Source organism: Micrasema longulum, unplaced genomic scaffold, assembly GCF_059751315.1.
Source record: "Micrasema longulum isolate JH-2025_06_02 unplaced genomic scaffold, ASM5975131v1 h1tg002510l, whole genome shotgun sequence".
NCBI classification, from domain to species: domain Eukaryota; kingdom Metazoa; phylum Arthropoda; class Insecta; order Trichoptera; family Brachycentridae; genus Micrasema; species Micrasema longulum.
The window spans coordinates 28,422-41,145 of NW_028279652.1; the positions used below are offsets into that span (position 1 = coordinate 28,422).

Genomic DNA, 12,724 nt, shown 5'->3' on the forward strand with positions numbered 1-12,724 from the left:
TTGTATTTGACGAATATTTAGTCATATTCATCAAAATAAAATAAAATGATTAATATAATGCTAAATCAGTTATGTATTTAGAACCACCACACTATTAAGATATTATCAAACCACCTTTTATTTACGATGCATGTTTAGAAAATATGTGAACTGTGACGACAACGGGTTGTTGTTTTTTTTTGTTTTTTGAGGTTGCAACACTAAGTGTTAGAGGCTGATATTCTGACAGAGTGAGCATAAAAGGAACACGGTAGTTCTTAAACTTACGTTGTAGTGTCTAGTTGCGTAAAATATGTCGGTTAGAAATCCCGTCAAGTGCGAGACACGTGATGTGCCACGCTTCCTATTTACGGAAAGATATCACCTACCGACATGTTTCCGCGAATCAAAACGGTTAACGGTGATGGTGTTATGAACAAAACAAGTGTGTTTAAGTGGAGTAGGGAGTTTTTAACAAAACCACAATTTTGGGCAATAAATTTACTGCCTCAGTATTTTGAAACCGAAAGAGCATCATTTAGGTCGAAATTCTGCCTCGGCGGGAGACCACCAATGTACAACGATATTGTGAGATCCTAAAAAAAATTCAAAAGGAGATTTTAAAAAAAGGAGGGAAACTCTGACAAGAGGAGTGTACTTGATGCACGACAACGCCCGTCCTCACACAGCCTTAGCCACCAAGGCGCTCTTAGACTAATTTGGTTGGGATGTTTTGAACCACCCCCCGTATTCCCCTGACTTGCCACCTTCAAATGAACATCTATTCACCGTCTTGAAGGCACACATGGGTGGAATTTAATTTTAAACCAACAAACTGGTGCAGAAAGAGGTTCTGAAGTGAGGGAAGGAGGTGGCGGGAGAGTTTTTCGAGGTGGCCATAAAGAAACCTGTGCCACATCTCACCAAATGCATTGCACGGGATGAAGATTAGGTGGTTAAATAGTTAACAAGTGTATCATCAACAACATCTTACAACTTTTTATTAAACATATTTTTTTTTTTAATAAATAAAAATCTCGTATTCTTACTTTTTGGAATGCCTCGTACTAACAAACATGTGCCAAAACCCATTAAGCGACAAAATATGTTTTATAAAATAACTGCTTATATTTAAGAAAATCGGATTTCTTTCATTGACTTCTCTCATTTTTTATACATTTAATGCAATGGGAATAGCAAAGATCAGAAAATAAAATTTGAATTGCAATATTCACACCTTGTTTTCTCAAAATTATCAAAATTTCAGATGACGAGTTTTACCTTCAAACCAATGAACTTATGTAGTTATGTGGATAACAGAATTATAATTTAAAAATAAAATTATTCATTACCGATTTCCAGAGTTGATTGGAAACCGTTGTCAACTAAAGTATTCTGTGAATGTTAGTATTATTTGATCGCGGGTATTGCTGACGTTTTCAAAATATTTTACAAAACCCACAGATTCCACACTACTGTATAATATTTCAGTTTTAACATTTTATTCAATTACGCAATCAGGGACAATGATCGTTCGATTGATTTATTATCTTAAATTGATTTTTTACTGTTCCCACGATCGATATGACCAATTTCAGTAATCAGTTGACAAAAAAAGAGTTTAAATCACCGATAACGGCAAAAATTCGGCTAGCGAAATATTTTATTATCATTTCGATTTAGATAGTCTGATTTGAACATACTTTTGTAATTTGTCATCTTAAATGAATATTACGAAATACGAATTCATTTGTGACTTTTACACCAGACAATATCGACTACCCGGTGTTAGCTGTTAATTATTCAACACTAATAAACACAGTTATGTTCACGCCATTTGATTTTTAACTACAAAAATCCTACTTGACTGTGGAGATTTTTGTTGATAATATAAAAGTAATAAAGTGACCATATCATATATATTATTATAAGTAAAAACTGTTGTTCTTGAGTGGTTGCTAGCTTAGTACTACGAGTACAATACATATAAAGGAGGCCTCCTTGGTGTAGTGGTCAAGACATTTGACTCACGCATGGAAGGTTCCGGGTTCGATTCCCGGTGAGAACACAAAAATTAAAATGTGATTTTTCTCAAGCCTGGGTGTTTTGTGATGCAATTCACTACTGTAATTGGGCTTCCTGGCCTGTTGTGGTGCAAAAATAAATAAATAAATAAACATAGATTTGAACATTTTTTCTTTTGTTTTCCATAGTTTTCAAATAATTTAGTAGTATTGGTACATTTTATTTAAAAAGAGATAATCAAAAAAATGTCTATTGTTTTAATTAAAACTGAATCTATTCGAAGATGAATAGAAAATATTTAGAAATCTCTAACTAATGTTATTCAATACATATGCAATAAATTTACTAACTGATTAAAGCGTAAAAAAAATTTTCTTGTTGACCGCAAATTAGTAAAAAGTCAGATTGCTGGTTTTGATTTTATACAACTCACTTTTAGGAGTTTTTATTTTTACTCGTTATAAACGACTTGATGACAGGTCACAACGTTAGTATAAGACAGAAAAACTCAACATAAAGGCATACTCTCCTCCAGCCCCATTTTAAAGTAGAATCCGGCGTTTTACCGATACATCCAGAGCGTGGTGACAATTCTGTCGGGTCGGTTCGACTACTCCACATGGACGGCGGCTAGGCGAAAGGCAAAAAATTACTTAACTTTTAACAAGTGGCCTTTTTTTGTTATGTTCTGGTGATGTGAAACCTGACAGACCACTCTCGTATTTAAATGATTTTAGAAAAATGAAATACGGCAGCCTACTCAAATGTAATTATAATTAATTTTTATATCACATCTTCAAGAATATAATAAAATAACTTTCTGTATTCTTAAATTATTTTTAATCATTAATAAGCAATCACAAAAATTATACATTGTATTTTCGACAAAATTGTCTAGAAGTCAAAGTTTACTAAAATAATAAAATAATTCTAAGATAACTTATAATATTTTTATCTTAGTTAAGATACTTAGTAACTTAAAAAAGAACACAAATCTCTGATCACATGCGTGATAACAAATATGAAAATGGGTGAACTTTGCGAATTTGCTATTGGCACTCAGGACATACTTGTTTCGCACACCGCAAGCAACCATGTTTTTTCACGAAACAGACAGGGCTAATTTTTTTATGCTTCAGTATTATCCGAAATGTATTTAAACTCGAAGCTAATCAGACATAGAAAACCGGGATGCACGCGGAAGGGGGTGAAACGACGATTCTCTAGTGCCGCAGGGTCTGTGAGACCGCACATGTTTACACGAAAGATCAAACGATTAATCTTCGTCTAAAGTGTGAAAACTGACTTGGCAGTATTGGGATGAGCCGTCTTTTTAACCTGCTTTTTTCGTGGAAGCGCAATAACGATAATGAAATAGTTTAATCAGTTTTGATAATGCTTTTTTAGGTTTCGGTCTGCTTAATTCACGTCAAATTCGTTGCTGACTTTACAGAATTATATAATATGAGCGAAACCCGGCAATGCTTTTGCTATTGCTAGATTTGAGTACATACTCGTGTATAAATTAAATGAACGCAATCGAAAATATCAATGATTGTATTTAGTCCAAATGAAATATGTTCGTGTACATGATTATTTTTGTGCTTCGGTTTACCTATTGAGAGGACCAAGAATTTTGGATAATAGGTATTCAAAAATTGTTTTCCTATCACAGTATTGCAGATGCGTCCTCTATACTGTGCAAATAAGAAAATTGCATATCAGACCTTTTGTTAGAATAGACAAAATCGACGTTTTGTTGTCCCATTTTCCGCACCTCAAAACTGAACCGATTTTGTTCTATTTTTAGACAGAGTATCAGAATAAAATTTTATGTTTCGGTACGTTTTGCGTTTTCTAAAAAAAATATATTTGTATACCGTGCGCCCGAAGACAGCAGATAAACCTGTATTTTTTTCAGCTTTTTAAGTTCTAGTTCTCATAACAAACATTTTTTATAAAAAAAACGAAAATTGTAAATATCTATAGTGTGTAAAAAATCATAACTGTAGTGCCATAATCTAGAAAGAAAATACGGGAAAACGTTTGTATGAAGAAAAGTAAGACCGTGTTTCTTCTTAAGGTTAAACATTATTAAGTATACTTACAATACTTTACTCCATAATTATGTTATGTAACCGTCGAAACAGGTTCAGTATTTTTAAATGAAACCATTGACCAATTAATACACATAAAACGAACCCGAAACCCTCTAAAATTATGACACTCAACTCATGCCCAAACGTTTAGTCCCGCTCTATGCGTATTTAGCCGTATTTAACCGCCAGTCCGATAAACGTTAAAGAGATGGTGAAACTTTTCATTGGCATGTAGGTACCTAGGTACTTTATTAGGATTGAATTTCAAAACTAAAAATAATTTGTTTTCAAATATTGATTTTCAGTAAGTACCTACCTAGGTACTTGTTTATGGTTGAATTCTAAAACTTTATACAAACATTTTCAAACTTAGTTTTTTTTTTCCAAATGCCACACTCTACTGTTCACATTAACAGGGGTGCTCTGTATTTAGGAATGCAATTTTCAAAAATTCATCGAATGTCAGTTGGTATTATTTTAATGTTACCAAAAATCCAGTAAATAAAAATAAATGGGCAGAAATTATAAGGGATTTAAGAAAATAATTGGATTGGGATACATAAAAAACGAATTTCGTTTGTAAAAATTTAAAACCTTTTTTTTAGATACCAAAAACTAACATCTTTCCAATTTTTTGCATTCTCCGCAAATGCAGCCCGGATTAGCGATGAAAAAAAACATTTACGCTCCAAACTTTTTTTCTACTCAATAAATTGAAGATTTTAAGAGCTATAAATACGCTCGTTACACAGATCTTTATTTCGCTGAAAACCGCACGCAAATAGGTCCACTAGTTATTCAGTCTATCGAAGACACACATTCAAACATTGCCTTTAATATATATTAGTTTTATGTTCAAACCATTTCTCTACTCCTAAAACTCAGACAAAGCAACTCATGTCGTAATTAAGATTCCTAGCAATGTACAATTATCTCTATCTAGTCAACGTTTTATATTGATGAACTCTGGTATATGTTTTTAGTAAGGTTAAATATAAGGAGCTCAAATTGATGATTATCGGTATAAGCAGCTCAAATTGGTGATTATCAATATTACCTTTTACTGTTTAGAATCGATGTAAAGTTCATTACTAATCAAATCCTTGTTCCAATTATTCGTTATTTGAAAACATTAATTCGATGTTAACAGCAAATAAATACGTAGGTAAAGGGAATGTTTTTTTTCATTTGCACCACAATAGGCTAGGAAGCCCAATGACATTGATAAATTACACCCAGGCTTGAAAAAATCACATTTTTAGTTTTTGGGTTCTCACCGGGAATCTAACCCGGAACCTTCCGTGTATGAGTCAAGCGTCTTAACCACTACACCACAAAGGCTACCTCAATAAATTATGTTTATAAATATTACTCATCTTGTTTTACATAAATCTTATCACTACGGAGTATTTGTGAGTTTTGGGTGATATGTGTAATTATTTTGTTATATTTTTTATTTGTATCTATATAATCATTTTCTAGGGAAATGGTTGAATTAATAACGGCTTGTTTTTTTTTCTTCTGCATTCATTCATTTTATTTTATGTTACTCTTTTCAAATGAATAAATAAAGTTCGAAAGAATGCACTTGAATGGTTTATTTTTTTTGTTCTGAATTAACCGCGTAAGTGAATATCCAAATTGAATAGTAAAAGAAGTTATTTATAAAGTACAAGTATAAAATATTTTTGATTTATTTTGTTGTTTTAATAGTATGTCCCGCGTCACAGTGTGGGATTATTCAAACGTATAAACCAAATAACAAAAACCAAATAGGTATGATTATTTCGTATCAAATAATAAATGCTTCATTTTCTGTTCTTATGAAAACCATATGTCTATATTTGAGCACTTTAAACTTATTTTGATGGCTGTAAAAAATCTTGGAAGCTATTTCTTGATATAATTGTGAAAACAGAGTTTTCACTTTCAGTGGAATATTTTTTTAAATTGTATATTTCTCAACTGTGTATTATAGTTATTGGCAAATAAACTTTTCATTGTTATGTAAAGCAAATGCAGTGTATTTCTAGCATCTGTTACATGAAGACAAGGTGATCAAGCTTATGCTCTGTGGGCCTGTCTAGAAGAATAAAACATTGCAGTTTTAACAACCCGTAAAATAAATATTTTGCATTCTTTCAGCCTGAAATCGAACCTACAATTTTAAGAATCGTAGGTTATTTTCTCTTACTACTACACAAATTTCCAACTAATCTTCATTTGATTTCTTTATTCAGGATTTATACCGATTTTTCAACTCGACTTCATAAAGACACAACTTTAATTTTTAACTAATCTCATTGATTGGTAAATGGTAATTAAGATTTAATCCCGAATCTCATAAAATTTAATGCCGATTCAATGAAAAATAAAACTATTATTTCAAAATTAATTCAAGTAACTTCAGAAATGTCCTCTCGAGATTGGAGATCAAATTTGAATGTAATCAAATCCCAAAATCCCTTAGCGGACTCCGTTTCACATTTGCAGATATAATTAAATCTATTTTCACAACGTTTTTGGTTCATCCGGTAACTACTAAGGTATGTTAATAAAGGCAATTTTATTATTCTTGAAATTTCTTCTGAATCGATTTGTTTTTCATATTAAATTGAAAAATGAAATTGAATACATACGGACCTAATCTTAGACTTGTCAATTACCTAGTTGAGATTTCTAAATAAATAATGTTTTGCACTACCAATGAAACGTTTTTTGGAAATTTAATGTGTAATACACACTTTTTTTGTAAAAAGATGGTATTTTTTTTCATTCATTTTTTAATTTATTCACAGTATTCCATTTAACATTTTGTGAAACATAAGTCCTAACTATATAGGATCAAAAGTCTGTGTTGAGTTGGGACGAATCACAAAAAATAATATAAAAAATCAAAAATCATCATAAAAAACATATATGGCACATCAATATCAATATAAAAATAATAAGCACAACCATTTGATTTACATAAAAAGTAAAAACAACAATAAAAGTCAAATATTGAAAAAAATCATCGCGAATTTTCCTACCTATATCCCTCTTCTCCCGCTAACGTAAATCCAATCCTTACCACACCTCTCTTAAAATAGTTTTGGTGTTTAAGAATTTAATACTCTCTCTGCAATTAAAAAGAGGTACCTCAAAGCAAAGGTCGTAAGGGTTTTAGGTATGACATAATTTGTGTCTAAGGAAAACCTTGTTTTTTTGCTGCTGAGATTTCGTCTTATTATTTGACCGGAAGTGTGTCAATCCTTCTTTGAGGTAGAATTGTGCTACATGCATTGAAACAACTGTTCTGACGGGTATTGGTAAGTGCTGGAATATGATGATTGGATTTGTAAAATTGCGATAGACTTTTAGATGAATGCCGTATAGTCTCCCCCCTTGCCAATTGTTATATAGGTTGCAGTGGATTCAAATAGAGCTAAGTATACACTTTTGAGAGTGCTGATCTCTATAATGTCTCTAAGAGAGTAGAATAGACGGTAAAGATTTCTTTACCTAGAAGTCAGTGACTGGACCTAAATCTTCTATCGCAGATTTCTATCAATGATAATGGCAAGGTGTTTTATGGAATCTACCCGTTGCAAAATTTGGGATGCATTATCAAAGTAAATTCCCAGATAAAGCGTACTGCTTGCTATTGTACTGTTATTTCATGTCTTTTTATGTTACGTCACTTTCCATTATATTGTACCCATACTCAATACAGGGCTCTTGGTCTCATGGAGTTAGGAAAACTATGCTCTTATTTTTTTGTAAAACGTTATTTTGTATGAATAAATGTAAATTATTTAGTTTTATCTAGAAAAAGTTTAAGAATCTTATTAAACAACCATTATTTTATAATGTTTATACGACATTTTCCTTTCTAAAAGACAGACTTCCAGCCACCAGCCTCGAATAATAAAATCATTTTGTTGGCACAGGAAACAATTTTTCCCTCCATTTTTAATTTTAAAAAAAAAAGCTTCTATATATACTCGAAATAGAATCGGTCCCAGGACACTACCCTGTGGAAGTCCGAAAATAAAAAGGTGACTTCGTTATTTTTGCTTGTCTCTATGATGTACGCATGACTATGGACTACGATTTCAAAGATGAGAAATTATGAAGTAATAAAAGAACTTTATTCCTAATGCCAATACATTTTTATAATTTCAAGAGAAAATTAGGAGGAAAACTGTGTCAAAAACTTAAGCAGGTTTTAAGAAAACTGCAATGAGCGTTCTAGATCTACCATTTTCTAGGCTTAGTATTTTAAGTATCAAGTAAAATTTTGTCAGCCATGCTTGCACCTTCTCGGAAATCAAACTGTTGATCTGAATTAGCATTGCCACTCTCATAGAATTTCATGAGTATTTTTTAATCAATTTTTTCAAAAACATTTTTTACTACATTTCATCAGATTTATATTTGAATCGGGTTGTGGTCCCGTGGCAAGTGTTTGCGAACTCACAAGTCAGTGGTCCGATGTTCAAACCCCTTTCTACCCTAACTTAATTTCCATTTTCTAATAGTGAGTTATTTACAACTCGTTAAAAATGGCTACCAAAATTTGTATAATAATTAAATATAAATATTTGGGTGAATTATGAAAACGCTAATATTTCTTTAAAAAGGGGAAAAAATGGAATAATAGAAACTTCTTTCGTGTAGTATAAAAATCATTCTGATTTGCTAGTATTTATTATACCTGTGTGTTAAAGGTTAGCTAATATACTTTTGAATATATTTAATAATGTTGATAGTAAAACCACCAATTCCCGAATTTTTCGTGTTTTTTTAAGACTACATTGTAAATATAACTTTTTGCGTTTTTGAGGATGAAAATTTATTTGAAAGATTAGCCAAAGCTTAAGTCAAATTATCGACCGTAAGTGCCGGATCACTTTCCGCAGTTTTAGAGTGTTTTAAAATGGTCTTCGCTAGTTCTGTCCCAACGGAGGAAAATAATGTTCAAAGTTGGTAGCGATTTTCTCTGGATTATTAATCACATATCAGCCATTTTCAATCCATCAGTGACAGTATTTTGTATTGGCTGGGTATGTTTTCGAGTATGGGAAATCCCCTGACGATATTCTAAATTTTCTTAGAATATTTTCCGGCTTCTGTGATTTCATTTTTGTTGCGTAATTTTTAAAATTTTCAAAAATCTTTTTGCAGATATTTTTATGAAAAAATTCAAATCGAGGATTCGTTGGATTTATCTACAAAATCCATTAAAATTGTTCCGCCTATGAATGCATTTTATTACCCCAATGGTTCTTTATGGTTTAAGAATTTTAATAGGTTTAGAATAACTAGAATTAGAATTTAAAGACGCACTGTCAATATGGATACTACTTAGATTATCAATAAAGAACGCACATGAGATATTGGCAATTTTAGTTCTAAATGCGGATTTACAATATTTCCCTGTGCAATAAGACGATTCAGATATTTATAATTAACAGTTTTTTTTTTAATAATATTTTAAGCAGGCTCTGGTTTTTATTTGATATTGACTACATTAATATGTGAATTAAGATTATTATTTTGGTAAAGACGTAATCAAATACAACTAAAAGACGTTCCTATTTCCCTGATAGGAACATAAATAAAATAAGAAAGTCCATGAAAAGATAGCATATTACGGTACATTTCTTTGGGAAGGCATAATATTAATATGATGTGTCTCCTATAACTGTATTTTTCAAAGATTTGCTCTTTAGGAGAGAAATATTAGAATTACTCGGAGATGTTTATAAAGAAATATTTTTAACAAATTGATTGCACAATGGATATTTAGTTAATAGTGTATGATATTTAAGTTTTAATGAACACAACTCCCATCATTTTGAATATATTTTTTAGTATTTTAATGGGTATTTTGATGGGATCCAGCATTTTCAAGATTACAATATTGAAATTACAAACAAGGATAGATAGCAGGACCGTGAGTTCGACAAAATTTCCCCAAATGTTTCTTATAATAATTGAGAATGTTTTGGTACACTTATCAATTAACAATTTTGTTTTGGGTTTTTTGGGCTCATTTTTTACCTATAACAACGCGGGAATGGGCTAAATTGTATAATCATATCATTTATTTCTGTCATTCAAATTACGAAGAAGACAAATAAATAACAAAGATATAATGGACGGTTTAATGAAGTTTAAAAAATAATACAAAAGAACAGCTTTTAAAGGATAACTTTCAATCGTTAACTAATTTGGGAAATGCTTTATATCAAATGTTACAGAGCAAATTGTAGCACCCACAGCATACAAATAATTCCATTGCGCCTACATAGAAGGACATATATTATACAAACTAAATAAAGTATTATTTAAACGTTCAATGGTTTACATAACAACAAAGTACCAACGTAAATCGTATTTTTTTATAAAATAAGCAAGTTTCATTGAAAAACTCAATTAAATTGTCTTAACAAAGCTTTGCCTAAAGTTTGTGATAAATTACTAAAAAAAAACAAATCACGCATTCCCTTCTACTTGGGCACAATTAAATTATTCAACATTGTCATAATCATTTTTAAGTTTACTGGGAGTGATACTTTACAAATTATTTTACACTTTGTCAGAGTCATAGTGATTACAATTATATAATAAAAAATACAGATATTAATGTTTAAAAATATATAGAAGTTTCATTATCTGCAATGCTGTCCATAACGTTGGCATTAAAGGTAATTGGCACAAAATTTATTTGTTTTTATATTCGCTTAGTGGGCATTTTTAAGGACATATTTATACATAAGAAATTATATTATAAATTATAAATAAATGAAAAAAGACACAATAGTATATAGACGAAAGAAGACAACTTGTCATCAAAGAAATCAAGACTGGTATGTTTTTTGGCAGACCTAAGAATTCTGGGCACAGAGGAATGAAAACTATAGTTAGTTCTATGGTTATCGGTATGAAAAAGTTAGTTTTGTCTGAGGTTTCCAGTTGGGATATTTAATTTTATTGAGCTCAGTAGTTTAGGCGCATCAGAGAGTGAGTTGAGAATTTTCAATAGGACTAAGGTCAGATTTAATTCGACGGTCTTAAAGAGAAGATATATTCAAGCCAGTTTCTAACTCATTGTACGTATATTGGTCTCTGGATAAACTCAACCTCCAGCCTATCTTTCTCAAAAAATGATGTTGGACTGATTCAATAATCTTGATGTGAACATCATAAGACGGAGTCCAGATAACAGAAGAATACTCAAGGTGCAAGCGAACATCGCATAGTAGCAAAAATACATAACTATTATCTGAAAATTCGTATCTACGAACTTAAAATAAAAATAGAATTGATGCTTCTTAAGACATTTTTGTTACTTTCTTCATGATATGCGTTTTAAACATAAAACTTATAACAATTAACCTGGTGTTTTCACTTATCTTGGCACTAAAATAACAAATTTCTTGTTCATATTATGAAATAAAAATAATTTAATAAAATATCCATACGAAAACTGACAAATTACTATTACCATTTTGGTGTGATATCGATTCACTTACACTTCCCAATGTGTGTTTTGTTTGTATTTTTTTTAGTATATAAGCACAGTGTAAAAACATTATCAAAAAGTTTATCTAACAAATAATGATGACTTTATTAAAGCAGATGATCAATCATTTTTATCTGCAAATCAGTTTTAAGTTTTTTCGTTACCAAAAACACGTGCATGGAATTTTTTCAATATATGTATGTAAATTATCAACATACGCTCTGTTTGATTTAACAATAAAAACTTTTTGAATAAGCACACCAATTTAACATAAATTACAATAAATTATCATTTTTTGGAAAAATAAAAAAAAAACTAATTGTTGTTTTCTTTTGTTTCAGGTGAGTACTTTCTGCAAAACATCACAATCCTCAATTTTGTGCCAGATTTAATATACCGACTGCAGGTTTAGTAATTTTTATTAGGCAATGTCTGTGATATTGTAATTTTAAATCAAATGTATCTTCAGTTTAAACGTTAAAAATATTTTTTTTACCGTTATTTTTAAAGAATATTATTCCCTAGTCATTATGAATATTGATAATGTTAAGTGTGTATTTTATTTCAAATATTTTTCTATGACAATTTTTGTGTTTTATATTGTTTTAATTCAGTATACTTGTAATGATCAAATACATTAATATTTCATTTAATTCAAGGCATAAGAATACTCTTTTTTCTTTGATTATAATTAAATTTTTGGAGTCAAGTCTACTTTTGAGAACCAAAATATATATTATTCCGACAGTTATTGGCTTAATAAAACAATACCCTATAATAAAAAGTCTTTTTTATTTTAATTTCAACATCATTATAAAAAAATCTTCATTTTAGGCGTTATTAAAATTAGTTTTATTTTTTTTATTTCAATACGTATTTTCTGTCATTAAAAAAACTTCAAATTGAAATACGAAATGAGATCTTTATGGAAAAAGGTATATTATAATATTAATAATAATTGCATCGAGAACTTAAGTTGAGAAAAATTGTGTTTTGAAGGTAAAAAAATATTATTTACAAATAATATTGTGATCACATTTAAAATAAAATTCTGTTTAGATTTTTAAAATATATTCAAAATGTTTTAATCCTACACTAAAAAAATTGC

At 30.2% G+C, this 12,724-nt stretch overlaps 1 protein-coding gene across 2 annotated transcripts in view; it reads left to right on the forward strand.

Moving 5' to 3' along the window:
- The window catches only part of LOC148272059 (uncharacterized), a 31,620-nt gene extending 19,220 nt beyond the window's left edge, over positions 1-12,400 (forward strand). For both annotated transcript variants that reach the window (XM_088240584.1, XM_088240586.1), the window contains one exon: positions 11,958-12,400. In XM_088240584.1, coding sequence (XP_088096710.1) covers positions 11,958-11,961 — 4 coding nt within the window. In that variant the 3' untranslated portion in view covers positions 11,962-12,400. The remainder of the gene's footprint in view (positions 1-11,957) is intronic.
- Positions 12,401-12,724: the final 324 nt, after the last annotated feature.